This window comes from Haliotis rubra, unplaced genomic scaffold (genome assembly GCF_003918875.1).
Source record: "Haliotis rubra isolate DU_JTF1 unplaced genomic scaffold, ASM391887v1 Scf37, whole genome shotgun sequence".
Classification (NCBI taxonomy): Eukaryota; Metazoa; Mollusca; class Gastropoda; order Lepetellida; family Haliotidae; genus Haliotis; species Haliotis rubra.
Genome location: NW_025767046.1, coordinates 270838 through 293377, shown reverse-complemented (window position 1 = coordinate 293377; position 22540 = coordinate 270838). Strand labels below are relative to the sequence as shown.

Genomic DNA, 22540 nt, shown 5'->3' with positions numbered 1-22540 from the left:
CCTCCGGCGTGACGAGCGAACGCTTTAACCACTAGGCTACCCCACCGCCCCTGGATTTACAAGATTAATAAAATGCAAATGATGAAGCCAAGGAGGAAACAGATGATGAAGAGAAATTAAGGAAAAATGTGAGAATTTATTTCATTCCTTTGGAAATGTTTCATCTGTATGGATATATATTACTTTTTCTCATATGCATTGTCATTGGCTCGCAAATGGAATATCCCCTACTTTTTGTTAATGGTATATTTTTTTCGTTCCACGACGTTACGTAACCTGTTTGATCAGTTTTACACATTCTGGTATTCCGGCAAGTTACTGTTAAACAAGATTACACATTGTCTGAAACAGAAACATGCTGAACTTGTACAGCAGCTGGAACCATGAACACCAAAGATGCAACACAGATATCATTATACCTGTTTGCTTAAAACAGAGTCAATGGTCCATTCCCACTACATTACGAATATTGTTTAATGGAATCTGTTTAGCAAACTTGACTTTTTCTGTAGATGAATTTTCACATTTTACGAATGACACAAAATGGCGATCAATGGTGTCAAGCAAAAAGCTGTGCGTGTACTGACTCACCGGTGGCACCTGTAACTAGGGCTTCAACGAGTCCATTTTCTTGGACTCGAGTACTCGAGGGGTGGGACTCGACTCGGACCCGAGTACTCGAAATTCATACCTTTCAAGCAAACAATAGCGTAACTTGCATGACATGTGTTCCGATCACACAAGTGAACACTTACTTCATTCCGACTTTATATCGTTATGTGACTAACATTTCCCATTGGTCAGAATCAGTACTTGGATGTTTACTTGACAAATGTTTTTTTTCATCGTACTTCTTGTACTGCCTGCAAAACGCAGTGATATACCGCGCAGGCGGCATTTGGTTATTTTTCTCTTTTCTCTACCCAGATCAAGATACGCCCATACATTTGATTTTTTTATCTTTCTCCATGTCTATCAATTGTCAAGATAGTTACCAAATCATTTTAAGAAGTGAAATTTCAAACGATGTATAATATTTACTCTTATCTGCAGACTTGTAGCAACTAATACCATACAGCCACACCGTGTGAGGAGTAAACTATTTAATCTAGGTGTTAATGAAAACATTATCAGATGGGTTAAAGAATTCAGGGTACATAGAGCTCAGTATGTCAGTGTCAATGGCTATCAATCTTCTTTTCTCCCAACCTCTACTGCAGAACCATATGGCTGTGTGCCTTCATCCGTACTCTTCGTTTTGTATACCAATGACTGTTACTTGTCAATATATGACGTGTTTACTGTGAAATTCGCAGTGTGTTGACCTACAATTTTCTATGTTGGTATGGGGGTCTGTCTCATTGCAACAAAAACAAGCTTTTCGAAATTGTTAATACTGCTTGCAAAATTTCTGGGGTGTCTTTCAAGTATATTCCCTTTATCTATGAGCGCCAGATTGTCACAAAGGCAACTAAAATTAGATTTGATAGTTGACATATTTGATCTCACCATTTTGAAATACTTCCTTCTGGACGCTGCTGTCGATTACCTTCCCTCAAAACAGACTTCGACAGTCTTTCATACCATCAAGTATTCGTGAATGCAACAAATATTATGAATCACCATCACTTGATTACAACTAGAATTATTCAGCCTCTTTACCTATGTGGTTAATTGAATTATATCATGTCAGTTTTATTGTGTAAATAGCATTCGTTTTGAGCATGTAATTATTGTGTATATTTTTGTGAACTGTGTACATATTCATATTGAGACAGTTGGATGTATAAGAATTTCCTCCGGGATAATAAAGTACTCGAGTACCCGAGTACCCGTGGAAGCCCTACCTGTAAAACGTGATATAAGAGATAATGTGATTAGGTTACAAGAAAGCAATCCGATTTCAATCATTTACTTGTCAGATCTTCCGATATTACCGAGATTAATATGGTATTAGACGTGCTTGTAATTCAAAGCATCAGGAAATACACTTTTATTGAAGGAAATTGACCGTACAAATTTGAGACTGTAATCAACATAGGCATAATAAAAGGAACCAAAATGGAAGAGAATATGCCATTGTTCGTGACACTGTACTTTTTGATGGTCGAATTCGTGGGCACTTTCCTACATCACATCATATCTACTAACACTAATTTATTAAACTTGTCAGATCTTGTGATATTACATACATACATACATACATACATACATACATACATACATACATACATACATACATACATACATACATACATACATACATACATACATACATACATACATACATACATACATACATACATACATACACACACACACAAGGTCAGTTTGCAAGCTGTTAGAAATGTACAATACACCAATACACAATAGTTTTTAGTGTTTCGCTGATAGGGTTGACAGGATTTGATATCGACATGCATGGTGCATCGTTCAATATCCACTTATACACAGCGTTTCCGGACGTGATCCGGCATAGGTGGGCGGTATTGTACTCAGTACCAAGCAACAAAGTATGGTACCCATTTACAAGGGTATTCTTCCTCCGACAAATGGGACATTTGTAAATACATGACGAATACATATATACACGAATGCTTGGCAAAGTCTTTACACCGATCAGCTATTATCCGAAATGGCAATGGAAACCGGGGATTTAAAGAAAACATTAGGAACTGAAGATCCCACTGGGATACTGCACTGGGAATCAATAGAATACGCCAAACATTTGGATCGTTATTGAGCGAGACTTGACAGCTTGTTCTGAACACACCTCAGAGAGGTGAGTTTGCATTTGCACACAGATCGGTTGACCGGGGTAATAACATGTTCTGCTTTTTGAGCACGTACGTGTTGAAGCTGATGTTATAAATGATAAAATGATAATAATAATATTTTTAACGTTACTAAAACATTTAAAGAAAATATTTTTGAAATAAACGATCACCTTTTCAATTAGTATTATAATCATTTACAGATTAAATTACATGAATACTGCAAAGGTGGTTCGTGTGACACTGGTACAGTCAGGCTTTTTAGCCTCATCATCATCTCAGGGCTCTTGTCCACTGGGGTGGTGGGGTAGCCTGGTGGTTAAAGTGTCTGCTCGTCACGTCGAAGACCCGGGTTCGATTCCTCATTTGGATACAATGTGTGAAGCCCATTTGTGGTGTCCCCCGCCGTGATATTGCTGGAATATTGCTAAAAGCGGCGTAAAACTAAACTCAGTCAGTCAGTCAGTCAGTCTCTCCGGAACTGCTGCCTACCCATTATTAAATGCTATCTATTATCATGTATTATATTTTTTTAAAAAGGAACGAGCCATGCCATCATGTCACTTACGATAGTGTGTTTGTGCCAACACTGGACATCAACTGAAAAGGTGATGGACGGTCTCGTTAAATTTATTGTATAATCTACATTGACGTTTATGAGTGGAAAATTATTTGTTCTGAGTCAGCAAAGAGAATGCCTTTCGTTTCACTTTTCAGGGCAGCCATCTATATCACTTTTCAGGATTTCATGCAAGCGAAGGACGCATATGGGTTGCTGTTCTCCTGCACATTGCACATGTGTGAGTGAGTGAGTTAAGCTTTACGCTGCACTCAGCAATATTCCAGCTATATGGCGCCGGTCATTAAATAAACGAGTCTGCACCAGACAACCCAGTGATCAACAGCATGAACATCGATCTACACAATGGGGATACGATGACATGTGTCAACCAAGTCAGCGAGCCTGGCCACCCGATCCCTTTAGTCTCCTCTTGACGACAAGCATGGGTTACTGAAGATCAGTTCTAACCCGGATCTTCACGGGTCACTGAGCATGAACTCGAACATGAATACATGAAGTCTGTGCCGATATCAGTGGCAACATTGTTTCCTCGAGATTTGACCTTTAACGTACATGACACTATGTCATTGAGCCCCGAAATGAAACATCATACAAGAAGGTCGTCAAATACATGGCCAGACTTGATCGCTGCATGTAAAACATGGAATTATAACCACTTTCCTTATATATTCTATAAATATATAGTATGACCAGAAATTATTGAGAATTTTAGGAATATGTTTACTTGGATTTCTAGTATAAACAACCTTGACCAGCTATCAAGTGCTTGGTTTCATTCAAGAGAGACAACTCCGTCAATCCTTTTTTTCATTAGTTTGTGAAGAGTTATCCCCCTTTGTTTACTTGCTAGCAGACGACATTTTCCGTGATACTCAGTATGGATGATTTAGAGAAGAGGAAGTTGATTTTAGAGTATTATAACAAGGACATCAGATCAGCTAAAGTGATTTCAAGTAGAACAGGCATCCCTTTGTCCACTGTTTATCGTGTTTTGAAAAATATTGCAAATGGATATGGCACTGAGCACCAGGGTGGCGCAGGTAGGCCCAGAAAATTGACTGTCGGTGACAGGAGGCGGCTTGGTATTCTTGTTTCTAAAAACAAACGAAGGAGTTAAGAAAACTTAAGGCTGGATATGATTGATAGAGGAACTGTGGCTGTCTGTAAGGAGACAATTAGAACTGAGCTGCGTGCAATGGGTTGGCAGAAAAGTCGAGGAATTCCATCACCGATCATGAAACCTGAACAAAAGGAGCGAAGGTTGAACTGGTTCTTACAGCATGGAATTCTGGACCAAACAAACTGAAAGACCTTTGTATCAGCGCCCAAAGTACAGTCCGAAATTTAACGTGTGGGGTGGCATATCTGTGTTAGGGGCAACGCCCCTCTGTGTATTTGAAGGGAATATGAACAGTGAGCGGTACACAGATATTCTCGAGGGACATTTACTTCCATCTGCTCACGTGTTCTATGGAAATGTTCGGATTTTCCAGCAGGACAACGACCCAAAACATCGTTCAAAGCATTCACAGGCCTAGTTTCGGACCCAAAATATGACATTATTAGATTGGCCAAGCTATAGCCCTGACCTAAATTCAATAGAAAATGTTTGGGGACTTATGAAGGAAAGTGTCAATAAGAAATATCTGACAAATATTGCTGAAATGAAAGAAGAGGTGGTCCGATATTGGGACAGCATGGACCACGACTTTCTAACTTCTTTGATCAGTAGTATTCCCCGCCGCATTGAAGCCTGCATTGCTGCCCATGGTGACTTGACAAAATACTAACTGTTCACCTGTCTTTGAATCTGGAGTTATGTTCTGCTAATATTCACATTAATACGTGAGTAATGGGTGGAAACAATATAAAAAATTACAATCTTTAAATTCTCAAAAAATTCTGGTTGTACTGTATATTTGGGATTACGCTGTCTTAGTAAAGTACAGATTCTAGTACTTTTGTTGGGTTGTGTCCCATCCGGGATTCGAACCCACATACTCAGCGTCAGGCACCTAATCGCCAGCACACAAAGTCTGGAAAAGTGGAAACCTGGGTGGCTGAGCGGGTTAGGCGGCTGACTTTGTGTGCTGGCAATTAGGTGCCTGACTTTTACTAAGAAAGTGTAATCCCAAAAATGGCATTTATTGCAATGGTAATATTGCCCAGAATAATGGTTTTGGATTTTTTAATTTTATAGTTACTCATTCAAAGCAAATCAACTTCTCTGATCAGTAGTATGCCCCGCCGCATTGAAGCCTGCATTGCTTCCCATGGTGACTTAACAAAATACTAACTGTTCACCTGTTTTTGAATCTGGAGTTACGTTCTGCTAATATTCACATTTAATACGTGAGTAATGAGTGAAAAAAAAAAAAATAACAATCTTAAATACTCAATAATTTCTGGTTGTACTGTAACAGTGAGTTTAATGTAAGTCAGTTCGACAGTATTTCAATCATATTGTGACAAATATGATACATTTGTAATTCTATAGTAAAGCAATCCTTTTATGGTGTAGGCCAGTGGATAAGGCGTTAGCTCGTCACGCCGAAGAACCGGGTGCTATTCCCTAATGGGTGCCTTTTGTTGATAAACCTCAACAGTAGTGTCAATATCCCTGAAATATCTCTTCCCACCAGGTTGGCTTTGTGTACCAAAGATGAGAAATAGCAATGCTCAGCAAATAAAGTACACATAAAACTTAGTAAATAGTACTTATAAACTTATTTTCTGCTTGTGATTAACAGTGCAAGCTGCTTGTATGTTTGAATAGATTGGGAAGGACAAGCAGAGTATCACTGAGTATCTCTTTAACCTTTAACCTTCCGTGCACACACTGCAATCTTAGCTTCGCATCACGGGTTGGTTCGATCAGTCATCACCGTACACGATACATCCGCAGCCAACAAGGGACGAACATCAAGAAAACAAAGATGGAGAGAATCAAGCGAACGTTGTTACTTATGTATTGCTTAGCTCCAGCATCACTTGTGTTGCCTTGGTTACCAAATGATTGATAGATCTAATTTGCGACAAATGTCAAGGTTTGATACCGTTTCAGGAACTCAGGTGCTTTTTCAAACGCAATTTCTTGGTTCAATCCACCAGGCCTATTCCTCAAATGTCAAACCGTGTTGTGGGAATAGTTGCTGCAACAAACAGTGTATTTCTAGGTATTTTCAACAGTTATCTTGACCTTTGGCTCCGTCACCAAGACCAGAACCCGAAGCACGGTTACAACTGGTCACAAAGTGGCGATTGATTGGCACACTGGACTATGTTTTAGGCTGATTTCAACAATATTCACTGCAGTGTTATGAAGTCTGACCGAGACAAACTTGTGATCAGTAGCAGGGACAAACGTTCACGTTTGTTTGTTTGTTGTTTAAAGCCGCCCACAGCAATATTCCAGCTATATGGCGGCGGTCTGTAAATAATCGAGACTGGACCAGACAATGCACTGATTGACATCATGAGCATCGATCTATGATGTTGGGATACGGTGACATGTATAAACCAAATAAACCACTAAGGTGATTGATGAAAAAATACATGATACATGGTGACCGACGAGAAACCAATGGTCAGATAGCCAATACAGTTGGCTTCTCTCGTTCTGAGGAATGAAAGTGACATGAAAACAGTTTCAGCATGGGCTCCAAGTCCGTTTAATTCTGGTTTAATGCCGCAACCAGCAATGCTAATAAACAGAGTCTGGACAACCCAGTGATTGACATATTGGACCTGGATCTACGCAACTGGGATACGATGACATGTGTGTCAACCAAGTCAGCGAGCCTGACCACCCGACCGCGTTAGTCGCGTCTTACGACAAGCATGGGTTGCTGAGTACCAATTCTAACCCGGATCTTTACGGGTTGCTAAAATATGAACATGCAGATCAGATACTGTAGTCACTCCATACTTTATTTCGTCAGCGTTAAGTTACGAATCACACTATGGGTGATCCAAGATGTAGGTATAATAACCAACACTCCGGTACAACCACAGTGGATTAACAGGAGCGATTACCGGTGGGCAGGATTCTTTAGTGCAGCACTGTACATAGTTATGTTTATAATATTGTTCATTGTTTTGAAGACATATTCATGTAACAGACACTATAATCGTTAACTTTATTTGGTGTTAGTCGATCCCGTTAGTCGTACCCCTGCGACAAGTATGGGTTGCTGAAGACCGGTTTTATAACCCGTTTCTTCAAGGGTTCCTGGACCCGTGAAGATCCGGGTAAAAATTGATCTTCAGTAACCCATGCTTGTTCGTAAGAGGCGACTAACGGGATCGTGTGGTCAGGCTCGATGACTTGGTTGACACATGTCATCGGTTCCCAATTGCGTAGATCGATCCTCATGCTGTTGATCACTGGATTGTCTGATCCAGACGTAATTATTTACAGACCGCCGCTATATAGCTGGAATATTGCTGAGTGCGGCGTAAAACTAAACTCACTTACTCACTCACTGACAATCAAAATGTACAATCTGACTTCGTGTACTAGTTCACATAACCAATACGTTCCATGTCATCACGTCACAATACCCCACGACCTTGTCCAACAAATAAACTGGGATCCAAGTACCAGGTGCTGTTAATGCCAAACAGCTCAATTCTTGCTAACCAGAATATATCTTACTGCACGAAAGCAACGTGTGCTTGACGTCACAGTCCAATACTAAAATTATAACGTATTCAAAAGAGGACAAGGTGAAGAAAAATAACCTGTAGTACGTCAATGGTAATAGTATCATCTGTAAAAAGAGTTAAATCTGACAAAAGAGTTGGGTGTTCAAACGCGATATGTAAATCCATTGTATAGTAAGCTAGGGCACTATTCGTCATGTTTCTGGGAGACAGATTATTGATTTTTGTAAAGATTAATCTGGTCAAATGAGGATTATATTTCATCCGGGGGTTCCACTGGGATCTGTTCTGGGTCCGGTACTCTTTGTATTATATACAGGTCATGTTGCAAACATCAATAAGACCACGGGATTTCCCGATATGCTGACGGTGATGACAGTCTTGTAGACATTCCACCTGTCCGATCACTGTGATTTTAAAACGCACTAAAGACGGATGTCAGCCAACAAGCTTAAACTCACCTTCAGTAAGTCGGAGGTTGTCTTGGTGGGATTTCAATATTGAGAGTTATTGCAGTCACACATGTTAGTGTCAAAATTTCTCGCGCTACCACAGATGCTGGCGTGTATGTTTGTGCTAGCTTATTCATTTAAACACAGATCTATGTCAAAAATGCAACTTCCGTTTGCTCGGTAGAAAAGGCAGCATCTTGTTACCTATTTCACACGATGTATGACCTCATGTCCCACCTAGACTGGTTAATTCAACAGTGTCCTATCTCAGTCTCACTCTCACGCTATAGATGGTACAGAAGCATGCATCATTAGCAGATTAAAACATCAGCATATAAAAGCCTCCACTAGCTGCCCATTCGTGAACTGTATTTGATATATGAAAGTTTTAATTGACTGGTACCCTCTTATCTGTATGAACTTATCCATCCCTTTGTGCCATCCCAGTGTGACTTAGGTTCCCATGTTCATAATCTCTTGACTGTATCCCTCACGACATTTGTCCTGTCTTCAAAATAGTCCTATCATCATCACCATCATCATCATCGACATCGTCACCGTCGTCGTCATCATCATAACCATCATCGTCTTCATCATCACCATCATCATCATGATCATCACTACCACCCCATCATCGTCGACAGAATCACCGTCATCATCATCATCATCATCACCATCTCCGTCGTCTTCATCACCATCATCATCACCGTCATCATCATCATCATCATCATCATCATCTCCTTCGTCTTCATCATCATCACCATCACCGTCGTCGTCTACATCATCTTCAACATCGTCGTCATCATCATTACAATAGATGTCTTACAGTTTGGATGATAAAGTAATGGCTTCATATTGTCACCTGGTCTATTAACAGTTTACCATGGTGCAAGTGCTGCTAACAACAATCGTTAACACTGTATCCACTCTTGTACTGATCATTAACGATGTCGAACTGTCAGAATTATTTATAAACCCATCAATTTGATCATCAACGTCATCGCTGGTATCGCACGTCAAAAGAATTCTCAAAGGTCAAGCAATACATTCAAAAGTGTCGCGAAATGTTTTATGTCCTAAATGTTTATACCAACACTTCAAAGAATTATCAGAATTCGAAAAAATCCTACTACTTTAACCCAAACTATATTTACTGATATTAAAATGTCGCACATCAAATCATAATTTGCCCGTTGAAAAGGGCCGATGGCGAGGGTTACTGAGAGAAGACCGTGTTTGTGCATTATACAACTCATCTGCTGTTAGAGGCGAGTTTTACTTTTGTGAAGCTGTGAAGCTCTTTTAAAACAACGATTAGATGGTATTCCGAGCAATTGCTACACCTAGTCCAATACACTTAACTTACGTAAAACAATATCACGTAAAAAATATTCTCGTTGAAACATCTGTCCAGATTTATTGCACGTTTGAAAACATTATTATTTTAAGGTGTCTGAATCACTCGAGTGTGTTGTCTTGATTGTTACTGAATGCATATTGTATACATATATAGAACATCATATTGGTGCATTCGGATCTTACCATATCTTTTGATATGCATGGAAGGAGAAGATGGCATGGTAGCCGAAAAACAACTCGTTCTTCGAACCCTGCTGAATTAGGTACCTCAGTCGTACCCGATACAGTTATGACACTTGGTAGATAAGCATATATTGACTGCCGTTGGTTTCGTCAAAGCGCTAACAATTTCTGGTGCCCCCCGCGGTGATATTGCTGGAATTTTGCATTAACGGCGTAAACCCCAATTCAACTTTGAGGCCTGCATGACCTCGAAGTAACGCCCATATTACCCTGACACACCGTTATGTAACAGAAATGCTGTGTTACGCAATGTTATACAGTGTTACATTAAAAAACCAAGGTTACACTCTGTTATTACCAGAACATTAAAATCACACTGACCAATATTTAACGCTCTCCCGTCACGTAAACGACAATGGTGCAAATACTGTCAACGGTAAGTCTACATCGATTGAAGTGGATACCAGAAGCCTTGCAATGTTCACCAAACAATTACAGAAGAATTCCTAAAGTTATTATTAGATATAGGCAGAGTCGCTCGCCTCCTTCAGGTTTCTAAACTGAGAAGTACATTTGTAACACGCATGGCAATTAAAATGCAAATTCGATCAAGAAGAAATATATTTTGAATCATTTGCTTACTTTGTGTGACTTTGTTTTGTTATCGGTAATTTTTCAGGATTTCTCATAGTTACAGAGATTTGTTTGAATAGAGAATATATATATACCTCATGGAGAGAGAGAGAGAGAGAGAGAGAGAGAGAGAGAGAGAGAGAGAGAGAGAGAGAGAGAGAGAGAGAGAGAGAAATTGATAAGGTAGAAGCTATTTGTCCATCGCCCCCATCACCGTCACCATCGTCGTCGTCATCGTTGTCGCCATCATCATCATCACCATCACATCATCATCATCATCATCATCATCATCATCATCATCATCATCAGGAACAGCAGCAGCATCAAATCAAGAAGAGTATCACTGAGGCAGGGCAGGGCAGGGCAGGGCAGGGCAGGGCAGGGCAGGGCAGGGCAGGGCAGGGCAGGGCAGGGCAGGGCAGGGCAGGGCAGGGCAGGGCAGGGCAGGGCACCAAACGGGATATACGTTATTTTACTTTTTCATCATACATTTTGCGTATTGCAACTGAGTAAAGGGACACCAGAAATGGGCTTCACACATATTACCCATGCGGGGAAAAGAACCCGGGCCTTTGGCCTGACGAGCGAACGCTTTAACCACTGCACTACCTCACCGCCCCAATCCAAACAACGAATAAACATTTGTGGTGATCTAACGCCGATTGAACACGGTTTATTTAACCTCTGTAAGCACCGGTGTCAACAAGGATTGCAGAAACGTTCTTTGTGTCCGACATAATTCGAATACTAAAACCATTATCAAGTAGTAACGGTGCACCCAGTATTGGAAAATCGGTCGGCGACACTGATAGAGTTATGGAATCACGGAAGGTTGAAATGAAATTCGCCCCGATAACGGTTTAACGTTCGTTTTCTATCCTCCATCTTGTTTGCCAATCTTATCATGAACATTCATCACAGTGATTATCCGCTGGCATCATAACATAACTCTGACGCCGTGAAAAGTGCCTAACAAACCTTCCTGGTCGGTCACACGGCACAAACTAAGGATTAACAGTTTCTTCTTGTAATCCCCCATCACTAAACGAGAGCCATAAGGAAGAAAGGAGTGCTTCCAGATGACCATGTAGACGGGGAGAAACGTTCGATGTGTTCTCAATAACTAGAAGGGGATTATATTGTTGTCTGAATGAGGGGCCTGACATTATCTAGTGAGGAGGGGTGTGTGGTTTGGTGGAATTTATGTTGCAGGATTGGGGGGTGTTTGACAGAGTGTTGGATAGACGGAATGTGAGAATTAGAGATGTGACGGAACGTTGATAGCATGATGAACAAATAGCTCCGTCTGATTTCATCACAGTGAGCATAAAACAGCTCTCTAACGGAGCCAAACCCGTGAAGATCCGGGTTAGAATTGGTCTTCAAAATCCCATGATTGTCCTAAAAGGTGACTTATGGGATCGAGTGGTCAGGCTTGCTGACCTGGTTGACACATGTCATCGTATCCCAGTTCCGTAGATCGATGCTCATGATGTTGATCACTGGATTGTTTGGTCCACTACGCCATACAGCTTACTTAACGTATTTGCCTTTGTTTCAATGGTGTAAAATCCTTTGGCCTGGTATATCCAAACTGCTCGATGAGTGAGTGAGTGAATGAGTGAGTGAGTGAATTTAGTTTTACGCTACACGACACGCAATGTGTGAAGAAAGCGAGACGTGATCAAGACCTTACACTTACACAATGTACTCAAAACGAGTTAAAGTGAGTGAGTGAGTGAGTTTAGTTTAGCAATATTCCAGCTATATGGTGGCGGTCTGTAAATAATCGAGTCTGGACCAGACAATCCAGGGACCAACAGCAAGAACATCGATCTGCGCAATTGGTACACGATGACATATGTCAACCAAGTCAGCGAGCCTGACCACCCGATCCCGTTAGTCTCCTCTTACGACAAGCATAGGTTACTGAAGATCAATTCTAACCCGGATCTTCACGGGTCTGCTCGATGACAAACTATATTATCATTACCACTTCATTTTAACGCTGCTTGGAACCTTATATCTGTTGTATTTGGGGGTGGTAAGTCAAAGGGTTTGAAGGTATGGGATTGGATGTCCGAGCACTGGTTTTTGACAAACATGGAACACAACGCCTACATAACCAGTGCCGCTGTCGCCAGGGACGGTCTTGTTCGGGGTGGAATACAAAGTAATAGGATGACTTCTGTATGATGGTATTTTCAGTGAATTTGGGATTGGATTAACAAATGAGAAGGATAAGGATACAAGTTCGAATGTTGAAGGTTTTACATTTTGGAAATTGTACAACAGGTCTCCGTGACTAAAATTATTTCGAATGCACTTCCCTATTTTGACTGGTGATCGGAAAGAAAGTCACAGGAAAAAGGTCACGGATAAAACCTTATTAAGATTAACAGTAAGTACCCAACCTTAATGTTTTCACAGTAGACAACTCTCATTACTTAATTAACAGAGTTACCCCCGTCAATGATCAGTGGCCTCTCACGCTTGGTTTCACACTCCAATTACCTCATTAATTATGTTATCATGTCAGAAATAGAAGCTGTTATAACAACTGAGACATTTTACAACCCAAAGTATATATTATATTACTAGTATATACATTATTGTATTGTGACTTTTTTCCTGTGAGTGAGTGAGTAACTTTAGTTTTACGCCGCTTTTAGCAATATTCCAGCAATATCAGGGCGGGGGACACTAGAAACAGGCTTCACACATTGTGCCCATGTGGGGAATCGAACCCGGGTCTCCGGCGTGACGAGCGAACGCTTTAACCACTTACAGGCTACCCCACCGCCTCTTTTTTCCTGTGACTTTTTATCCATGACTTTTTTCCTGTGACTTTCTTTCTTACATTCTTTTGACTTGTACCATGTTTCCGGTTGTTTGTTCAGCTGAACCTACCTATACATTGATTTGTGACGTGTTCTAGGAAGGGCACGGCGCGCTTACCTTTTCGCAAACACCTGGCGTCATCACTGTTTTAGTAATTCATTAACAGCTGTTCCTGATATAATCGCAATCGTACAATGGACTCTGGTTTCAGGAATGGCTGTATGAAGGCATGTGCGAATAAGCACGTAGTTCCTGAGGTTGAGTGCCCGGAGAGCAGAAGGTCGTGGTTTCGATCCCCGACCGCATCATACCAAAAAGACGTTAAAGTATGGTACTTGTTGGTCCCTGCCTGGCGCTCGGCCGTAATGGGTACAACAAGGACTGGTCGGCTCGGAGTCAGTATAATGTGTCTGAGTGGGGTATTCATGCTTCACTGCGGCATGGTCTCTCAGTGGGCTAGCACTATAAAACCAGCTTCAGCCTGAACTAGTACAAGCAGCCGCACATACACATACACACACACACGCATGCACGTCGTCATATGAGCGAAATATTCTCTAGCACGACGTTAAACCCAATTTCACCTCACCTCACCTGAGGTTGAGTATGTTCTTGCCTATATTGATTTGGATATAATATAATAAATTGAATAATAATAATGGCTATTTATAAAGCGCCTGTTTCCACGCACTTGTGCACGCTCGAAGCGTTATCGTATTATTACCCTGGATAACCCAAGCTGCCAGTGAGGCTCTAGGTTAACAGTCATATGACTTATCCCACCAGGTACCCATTCACTGCTGGGTCAGGTTTGTATATGTCAAACCATGCAGACAGTAGGTATAGCTCCTAATTTGTTGGTCGAGAGTAGCTGAACCCATCTGGCAGAATCGTAAAGGTTTCAATACATTATTAGAAACCTTCGTCACCAACACATGGCGTCAAATTATGGTTTACTAAACTTCTCCACGTAATACTAGAGATCTTTGCTTTGGTGCCCAGAAGGATTATGTTCCCTATCCCCAAGCTGTGTTCAGGACCACGTAACTGCTGTTACATCAAGACCTAATGTTTAAGCTGGTATCAGCAAAGATTGTATCTGTTAATTACGTTACACAATACCACTGAGGTTTTATCTCTGTCGTATTGACTATATATCGACGTGAAGGATCACAGTCATGCTGTGTGCAAGTCATATTTATGTGGCTGGTAGAACCGTTCGTATACTATTACTTGTGTTCACTGTTGCACAGAATAATGTTGGTGAGCGAAGAGGAGCTTTATTTCTTTATTAGCACTGGACATAACGAATGAGATAAACATACTTAGTAGGGAATCAAACCCGCCATCGGTGTGAGGAGCAACCACGTTAACCTCCAGGCTACTATTACTGCTACTGGTACTACTGATCCTATTACTACTGCTACTGCTGTTTGTACTGCTACTGCTGCTGCTACTACTACTGCTACTTCATCTTCTACTACCACTGCTACTTCGTCTCCTTCTTCAACTACTACTACAACTGCTGCTGCTACTACTACTTCCACTACAAGTACTACTGCTACTATTATTATTGCTGCTTCTACTACAACTACTATTACTGCTACTACTACTCCTACTGCTGCTGCTACTAATACTGCTTTTCTTACTACTATACTGCTACTACTACTTCTACTAAAGTACTACTACTGCTTCTGCTGCTGCTACTACTACTACTGCTGCTTCTACTACTACTAGTTCTACTAGTTCTTCTTCCACTATCCGGTTCAACTGTCACTATCCATAATACATTTATGGACACCGCACCGCACCGCACCGCACCGCACCGCACCGCACCGCACCGCACCGCACCGCACCGCACAGCACCGCACAACACCACACCACACCACACCACACCACACCACACCACACTACACTACACGCAGCTGTGGTACTCGGAGAGAATTAGCACGAACGACGTGGACATTTCACAAGTTTTACAATCACGCTAACATCACCTGTCACCTATCACAAATGGCATGACAAACATTCGAAGCTAGCTGCTAATTAGGCCTGTTGATGAAAGATCACCACCTGTCCTTCACACATTTCACACCTACATACAACTGACCTAGATAACAATGATGCTAGTTTCATTTGACATAATGTATTTTAACGAGATTTCCTGCTTGGATATCTACATGCCGAAATTTGATGTCTGTCCATGTCAACCCTCACATGTTCCATCGTCTAACCAGATAGTATATTCTGTTATATAATTCTATTATATTCCTTTGACCCTAAACTTCGTATGTTTCGAAGTCTCCTAAAGCTATTGCCGCTCCCCACAATGCATTCTATTAATATATCCTGTTATGGTTCCTGTTGTATGTTAATCCATGCAAGTCTGTCAATATCAACCTGCACATATAAGATCCTATAACCCGAAACATCGGTTGTCTCGAAGCCTCCGAAAGCTAGTGCCTCTCCTCATAATGTAATTTATAAATACATGGTACCTGTTGCATGTTAATCCTTGTAAGTATGTCCATATTAACCTGCAAATATATAACCCTATAACCCGAAACTTCGGTTGTCTCGAAGCTTTCCGACTAAATCGAAACAGCCCTGATTCAATTATACAATTACACGTACATCACACAATGAACAGAACAGTTCACGATATATCATTGCAAACGTGTCACTCGTCATCAACATCCTCAACGCTTGATCAGAACAGATACACTGTTGATCTTGTGAGTGAGTGAGTGAGTTAAGTTTTACGTCGCTTTTAGCAATATTCCAGCAATATCACACGGGGGACACCCGAAATGGGCTTCACACATTGTACCCATGTGGGGACTCGAACCCGGGTCTTCGGCGTGAGGAGCGAACGCTTTAACCACTGGGCTACCCCACCGCCCCCGTTGATCTTGTGCAACAAGATGTCATTTATATTTGGTTTATGTACTCATAACTTTCAAATTATTATCCTGATCCCTTATTTTTTTGTATTGCTAATGTGAATATCGTGCTGCGGATGATGGCAACAAAACATAAATATCGTGTTGTATTGGACAAGGCGCGTGGTAAGTGACAACGCCAGTCAATCAATATATGTGGGGAATCTTGTAAACATGCACCCAGGTCAGCGTACGGTTTTAGAATATGTATTTCTGGAACCGCCTCCGCTAATCCCGTAGTATGATTTAGATACATGCAGACTGAGTTTAGTCTCTAATCAAGTTAGCGTTGTGATCTAATTTTCATTGATTTCATTTCAATTAAAATGTCCAATTTATTGGTCATACTTTTTACTTTCTGGTTTACATAATGCTAATTTTACCGGTAATCCAGAGCGCCTGTAAAATGAATTTAAGGTGGAAATGCTGAAGTGTAGATATGAGGTGATCTAAATGGGGTGACTCTATTTGAGCTATCGGGATTCCAATGGAATAGGGTTTGATTGACATCAGCTGATGCCAGTTGTCCAGTGAAGGTCACAACTATAGGTTACCATAAGGGATTCGCTTAGATTTCGCTGAGCATAATCACCTGTCTTGACCAGTGGTCAGTGCTGTGATTATAGAGCTATGGCCACCAGAATGTATGGCAACATATTCTACAGTAATTGAAAGTCTACAGATCTATGTTAACCTTGGTGTCGTACATTGAAATCGTATACTTTAGGTCTCTGAATATGCTATGAGACTGAATTATTAACATCTGTGTATTTACGTAAATATTGTCTCTTGGCGACGTGTCAAAATACTGAAACTGTAGCCTCGTATAAATATCATAACCTCCTCGAAATTCACTCGTCATTGTTTGTGTAGATACTGTCTCTTGGCAACCTATTATATTATTTAGACTGCAGGCATGAATAAATGACAAATTACTTTAGTGACCCTTCTCAATACGTCAATTATTTCATGGCCATAAGCTATTATCGTTTCTTGTTTAATATTTTGACAACATATATGAAGTACGTTTGATGAATACGACACAATTGAAGATCGTTAACTATCAATAATGGATTAAAAAGTACTGTCAACATATGTCTAGGTTAGGACAGACTGACCCGGTTACTTAATATTTTCATGTAAATATAACATTGATGCTTCAACTTGAAGACACTACTGATCTTTTCGTCGCTTTTAACAATATTCCAGCCATATAATAAGGGGGATATCAACGACAATTTTCACTCGTACCCATATCGGGAATAGAACCCAGAGTTTCCCCAAGAATAAATGATATAAACCACTCGGCTACCCTCCCACAACACGGGGCGTTTTTCAGATGATAAATTGTAATTGTTGTTTTTGAAACAAATAATTCTAACTTAGATCATAATAATTAATTATTATTCCGGGACTCATTAACTCATTTTAACTCACAGTGACTGTAGATTTAAGAATATAAATCTTGCCACATGAAGTATATATCCTTATACTCATCATCATTTTAGGTTAAACCCGAAAATTAAGAATGGACGCTCACATCTCTATGAACACAAAATACTTAGAAATATGTTTTACCAGCATAACAAACACTTAAAAATATGTTTACCATCATAAGAAACATTTATGCATAATGAATATTATAACAGCAATGAGTGACAGGTGGTGATATATACAATACCCCCAACACGTGTAGATATACAAGCATACGTATCTGCAATATGTTGAATAGGAACAAAGGTATATCGACATATATTCATTATTAATAAACTCAATAAAAACTCACTTACTGTTAGCGATCCTGTTATAACATCCGACATAAAGCGAAATCAGCTACACAATCTCCACCGTTCACCCACGACCTCACCCACGACTGCCTCCGACCTCAGAGGCTCATGGCTCATGATTACATAACGCCGAGGGAGACTCCGATTTGGATCAATGAAATATCTGTGTTGTTGGTGTGTAGGCGAGACCTTGGTTGATCAGACAAGTGCCGAAATTTCGAACAATGTCTGCATTACTGTCCAATTAAATTAATAATTATCTTAATTCAGACCTTGAACTTATGAAGTGTTTGTTCCACCATGTGGTGCTTAGAGATGTCACGAGGGTCAGCGCCCTTTATGATACAGTCTCGCATAACTGTTTGTGAGAGTGACGCCGTCAATCGATCTATTTATAGAACAGTCAATTAGGGGAGACAAAATTTCTGTGATACCAGATACCAGATGGCCGCTACTGGGATACTTTCCCTGTTAAACACATATGATTTATTTATTTCAGTGGTAAGGGGTTGACTAGACATTGATCCATTACCATCTCGATATCTGGCAATGTATTGCCTGTTTAACGTGTAACGATCCTGGGAACTTGACGTCGTTTCAATGATTTTTCCCTCACAGGTGCTTTTTTATATTGATTTTGGAAACTGACACTAGGCATTTTCACAGAAGTAGGTCAGGAGATATTAGCATGGCACTTAAGGCTCTGAAAAAGTTAAGTATTAGCAAAAATGTTACATACCCAACCTACGAATTAGTTTCAGATTATATGTGTAGGTCGGATTTAATTTTGGCGTGCAAATACTAGTGTATGTATTGCATGCAAATATGTTTACTTGTATGTTTATTGCATATGTGCTTTAACACCTTCAGAGGCAACCGTAATGAACACAGGTATATATAGACATTAAGTTGTCTCTGAATAAAGCAGTATGAATAAGATGGCTATGAACTCTTAGTTCAAGGGTGACAACGCACGCACGCACGCGCACACCCACACACATAGGCACACCCTTATTCATAATAATATTCTCTGATAAGTTTCATCACCTAATTGATAGCCTTCCATTTTAGCTCTGTACCTGTGGACGTGCTATTTGCAAAATTATAAACGTTTCTACCCACACCGTTGTTTTCCCCGACAGTCATCTGACCCACCTTGTTACAATACTTTGTCATTGAAGCCTCACACCGGAAGGTCTGAACCTAGTGATTGATATTATGGGCAAACGTCTACGCCATCAGGGTACAGTGACAAGCAACAAACCTATCATAGTGCCAGAACACTAGATCCATTTGGTTGACTCTTTAGACCATCAAAGACAGTCGGGCATATTCCCACCCCTAGTACCCACGGGTACAATGACAAGCAATACACCTATATAGAGCCAGAACACCCGATCCATTTGGTTGCCGCCTTAGACCATCAAAAACAGTCGGACATATTCAGACCCCTCAGATATACTGAGTGACATAAGTAAGGGAACATCACTTTCATGGCAGTATTCCTTTATTCATTTTCAGAATTCCTCCCACAGTGCTTTTCAAAGTTGGTAATGAAAACTGAAAAGATTAAAGGAACACTTGAATTTTCCTGTGATCCTTTATTTGTTTCTCTCAGTATATATGAGGGACAGTTTGAAGTTAGATAACTGGCACATCGGTAATAAATACATCCACAGACTAATATTTTCCCTGTTAAGGTGATGAAAATCAGTGATACGTCAGTTGGATACGGGTGTAGTTTCAAGTAACGGTTTGTGCAAGAGATTATGCAAGAGGAACTGTCTATGTGACATTTTAAGAAGATGAAACATTGTCTTTGGTTATATTTGAACATTTCTTTCCGTTTCTAAAGAGTGTCTGGAGAGTTTACCGTGAATACACCTTGGTGGAATAGATAACGAATGCAAGTATATTAAAAACATGTTTATGGGCAACAGCTGGCGTCGTATCTGACGTCATTTAATAAAACAGCAGCTGGGATTTACGTTGTTGTGACACAGATTACATGAACACACTTATCAGTCATACATCATCTGCATTACCGAGTGGAGACTGCGGGTGTGTTTGTTTGTTTGTTTGTTTAACGCCGCACTCAGCAATGTTCCAGCTATATGGCAGCGGTCTGTAAATATTCGAGTCTGGACCAGAGTGAGTGAGTGAGTTTAGTTTTACGCCGCACTCAGCAATGTTCCAGCTATATGGCGGCGGTCTGTAAATAATCGAGTCTGGACCAGACAATCCAGTGATCAACAGCATGAGCATCGATCTGCGCAATTGGGAATCGATGATGACATGTGTCAACCAAGTCAGCGAGCCTGACCACCCGATCCCGTTAGTCGCCTCTTACGACAAGCATGCGATGCTGGTGACCAATTCTAACCCCGATCTTCACGGGTAGATATTTAGGAGAGCGGTAACTATGCCCATGATCACCAACTGTACATCCCCTTGTTGGTCTGTTTCTATATACGAGTCAGAATGTCTTCACGGTTTACAGATATGTTATGATGAGAGCGAATAATGGTCAAAGAGCCAACATCATCTCACTGATTTGCTAGAAATATAATGAGACCAGGGCCCCGATCCACAAAGCGTTCGTAAGCCTATGGTAAACTGTAGAGTTACGACAGGTCGTAATGTTACGGGTGCTTTGTGGATCGGTGCCCTGCCTTTGGGTTTCATGTAGCAATCTATGAACAATATTCAGAGTGACAAAAGTATCCACACAAAAATCATCAGAAGGATTAATCCAACTTTCTGATAGTCTACTTTCCATAAATATCGAGAAATACCCATGCAGCTGCGTCTTTCATACAGTCAATCATGCTCTTACTACAAAGGCTCTTGCTCAGACGTTCTTGGTAGAGAATACAACATTCGATGAACCTTCTTAATGTGACTTGTACCATACGTTCCCGTGTTTTTTCAGGTGAACAATTGACCAGCCTTTGCGTGTGTTTATGACAATGCACCTTTTTTCGCGGGCCCCTGGGATCGTCACCGCTTGAAAGTGATTCCTAAACAAATGTTAATGTCAAGAACGAACAATGGATTCTCTTCGCAGATTTCTCCTGATTACGGAAATAGTGTCCAGGTTTAAATTACCTTCATGATAATAATGCTTCATTCCCACAGCGTAAGAAAAGCGAGATTTGTCATCACTGTCTAAATGCCGTTGCAGACGTATGCTTGTTAGAAAGGGTTATTTTCAGATGATCGCCGAGAATCTGTATATATACAACAGCGTGTATTAGCAAGAACGTACATCACACACTATTCAGCTATCTGAATGGGCGACATCAATAAAGGGTACTCTGTATCCTTATTAGGTCCTTCATGGATGCTACGAAACCCTAGAGAGGCTGTTAGCATCATCCGTCACCATCGCGTACTATCAAATGTCAGTACTATCGGTATATCTATCAAGACGTTATCAGTGTCATTCGATATTTCTTGTACAGCCAGTCTGCATCCGAAATGTCTTCAGGCTAGCAATATTAGTTCCCCGACAGGTATAATTACTACGTTTGTCGTTGTGCTTCCAATGTCTCCATTACTGATGATTAGCTATTGAAATGTTTCATCACAATCCCTCGAAACCTCGATTAACCAGTGTCTTTATTGTTATTTCCCTTATCTGAACGAGGCGCATTGGCTGACATAGTTTCGTTTGTCACGATGCTCTTAGCCTTCCAAGGAAATTGTTCAAATTTGATAGGAAATGCTGATAGAGGTAACTGAGAGATGAAGATGTGCTGACGTCACTTTCTTATCGATGCCATGGCAACGAAGGTACCAGTGTATGTAGTATAATAGACTTGAGCTAATATTCGCTGTGTAAACGCTGTATTGTTTTATTCTGACCAACACTCGATCATTGACAGACAGTCGTCAAATAGAGTACTGTTACCGTGACAACCAACCAACCAACCAGGCAACCAGCCAGCCAACCAACCAACCAACCAACCAACCAGACAACCAGCCAACCAACCAACCGGCCACCCAGCTAACCAACCAGCTAAACATCCTACCAACCGACCAAACTGCCATGTTCCAATATCTTGTTAACATTTTGGTGCTTTATCCGTCATGTGTTCTTCAGACAAGTTTTGATAATTTGTGTGAATAGAGCGTACACTGCCATGTGTTCCAGAGACACACTGAGACATGCTTCAGATGTGTACAGTTTTAAGCTAAAATACACCTCGACGTGTTCAGACCATCTGTTTCAATAGGGTGCACAGTCACATGCATTAATACACTGAAATACCATCTATTTCTATATAATGTAATGTAATATGCATTAATTGGAATGCAA

General features: G+C 40.7%; 1 protein-coding gene across 1 annotated transcript in view; it reads right to left on the bottom strand.

Moving 5' to 3' along the window:
- Positions 1-11736, bottom strand: part of LOC124285798 (regulating synaptic membrane exocytosis protein 1-like) — an 82894-nt gene extending 71158 nt beyond the window's left edge. The window contains exon 1 of the mRNA XM_046722065.1: positions 11628-11736. Within this exon, the coding sequence (XP_046578021.1) occupies positions 11628-11736 (109 nt within the window). The remainder of the gene's footprint in view (positions 1-11627) is intronic.
- Between the last annotated feature and the right edge of the window lie 10804 nt (positions 11737-22540).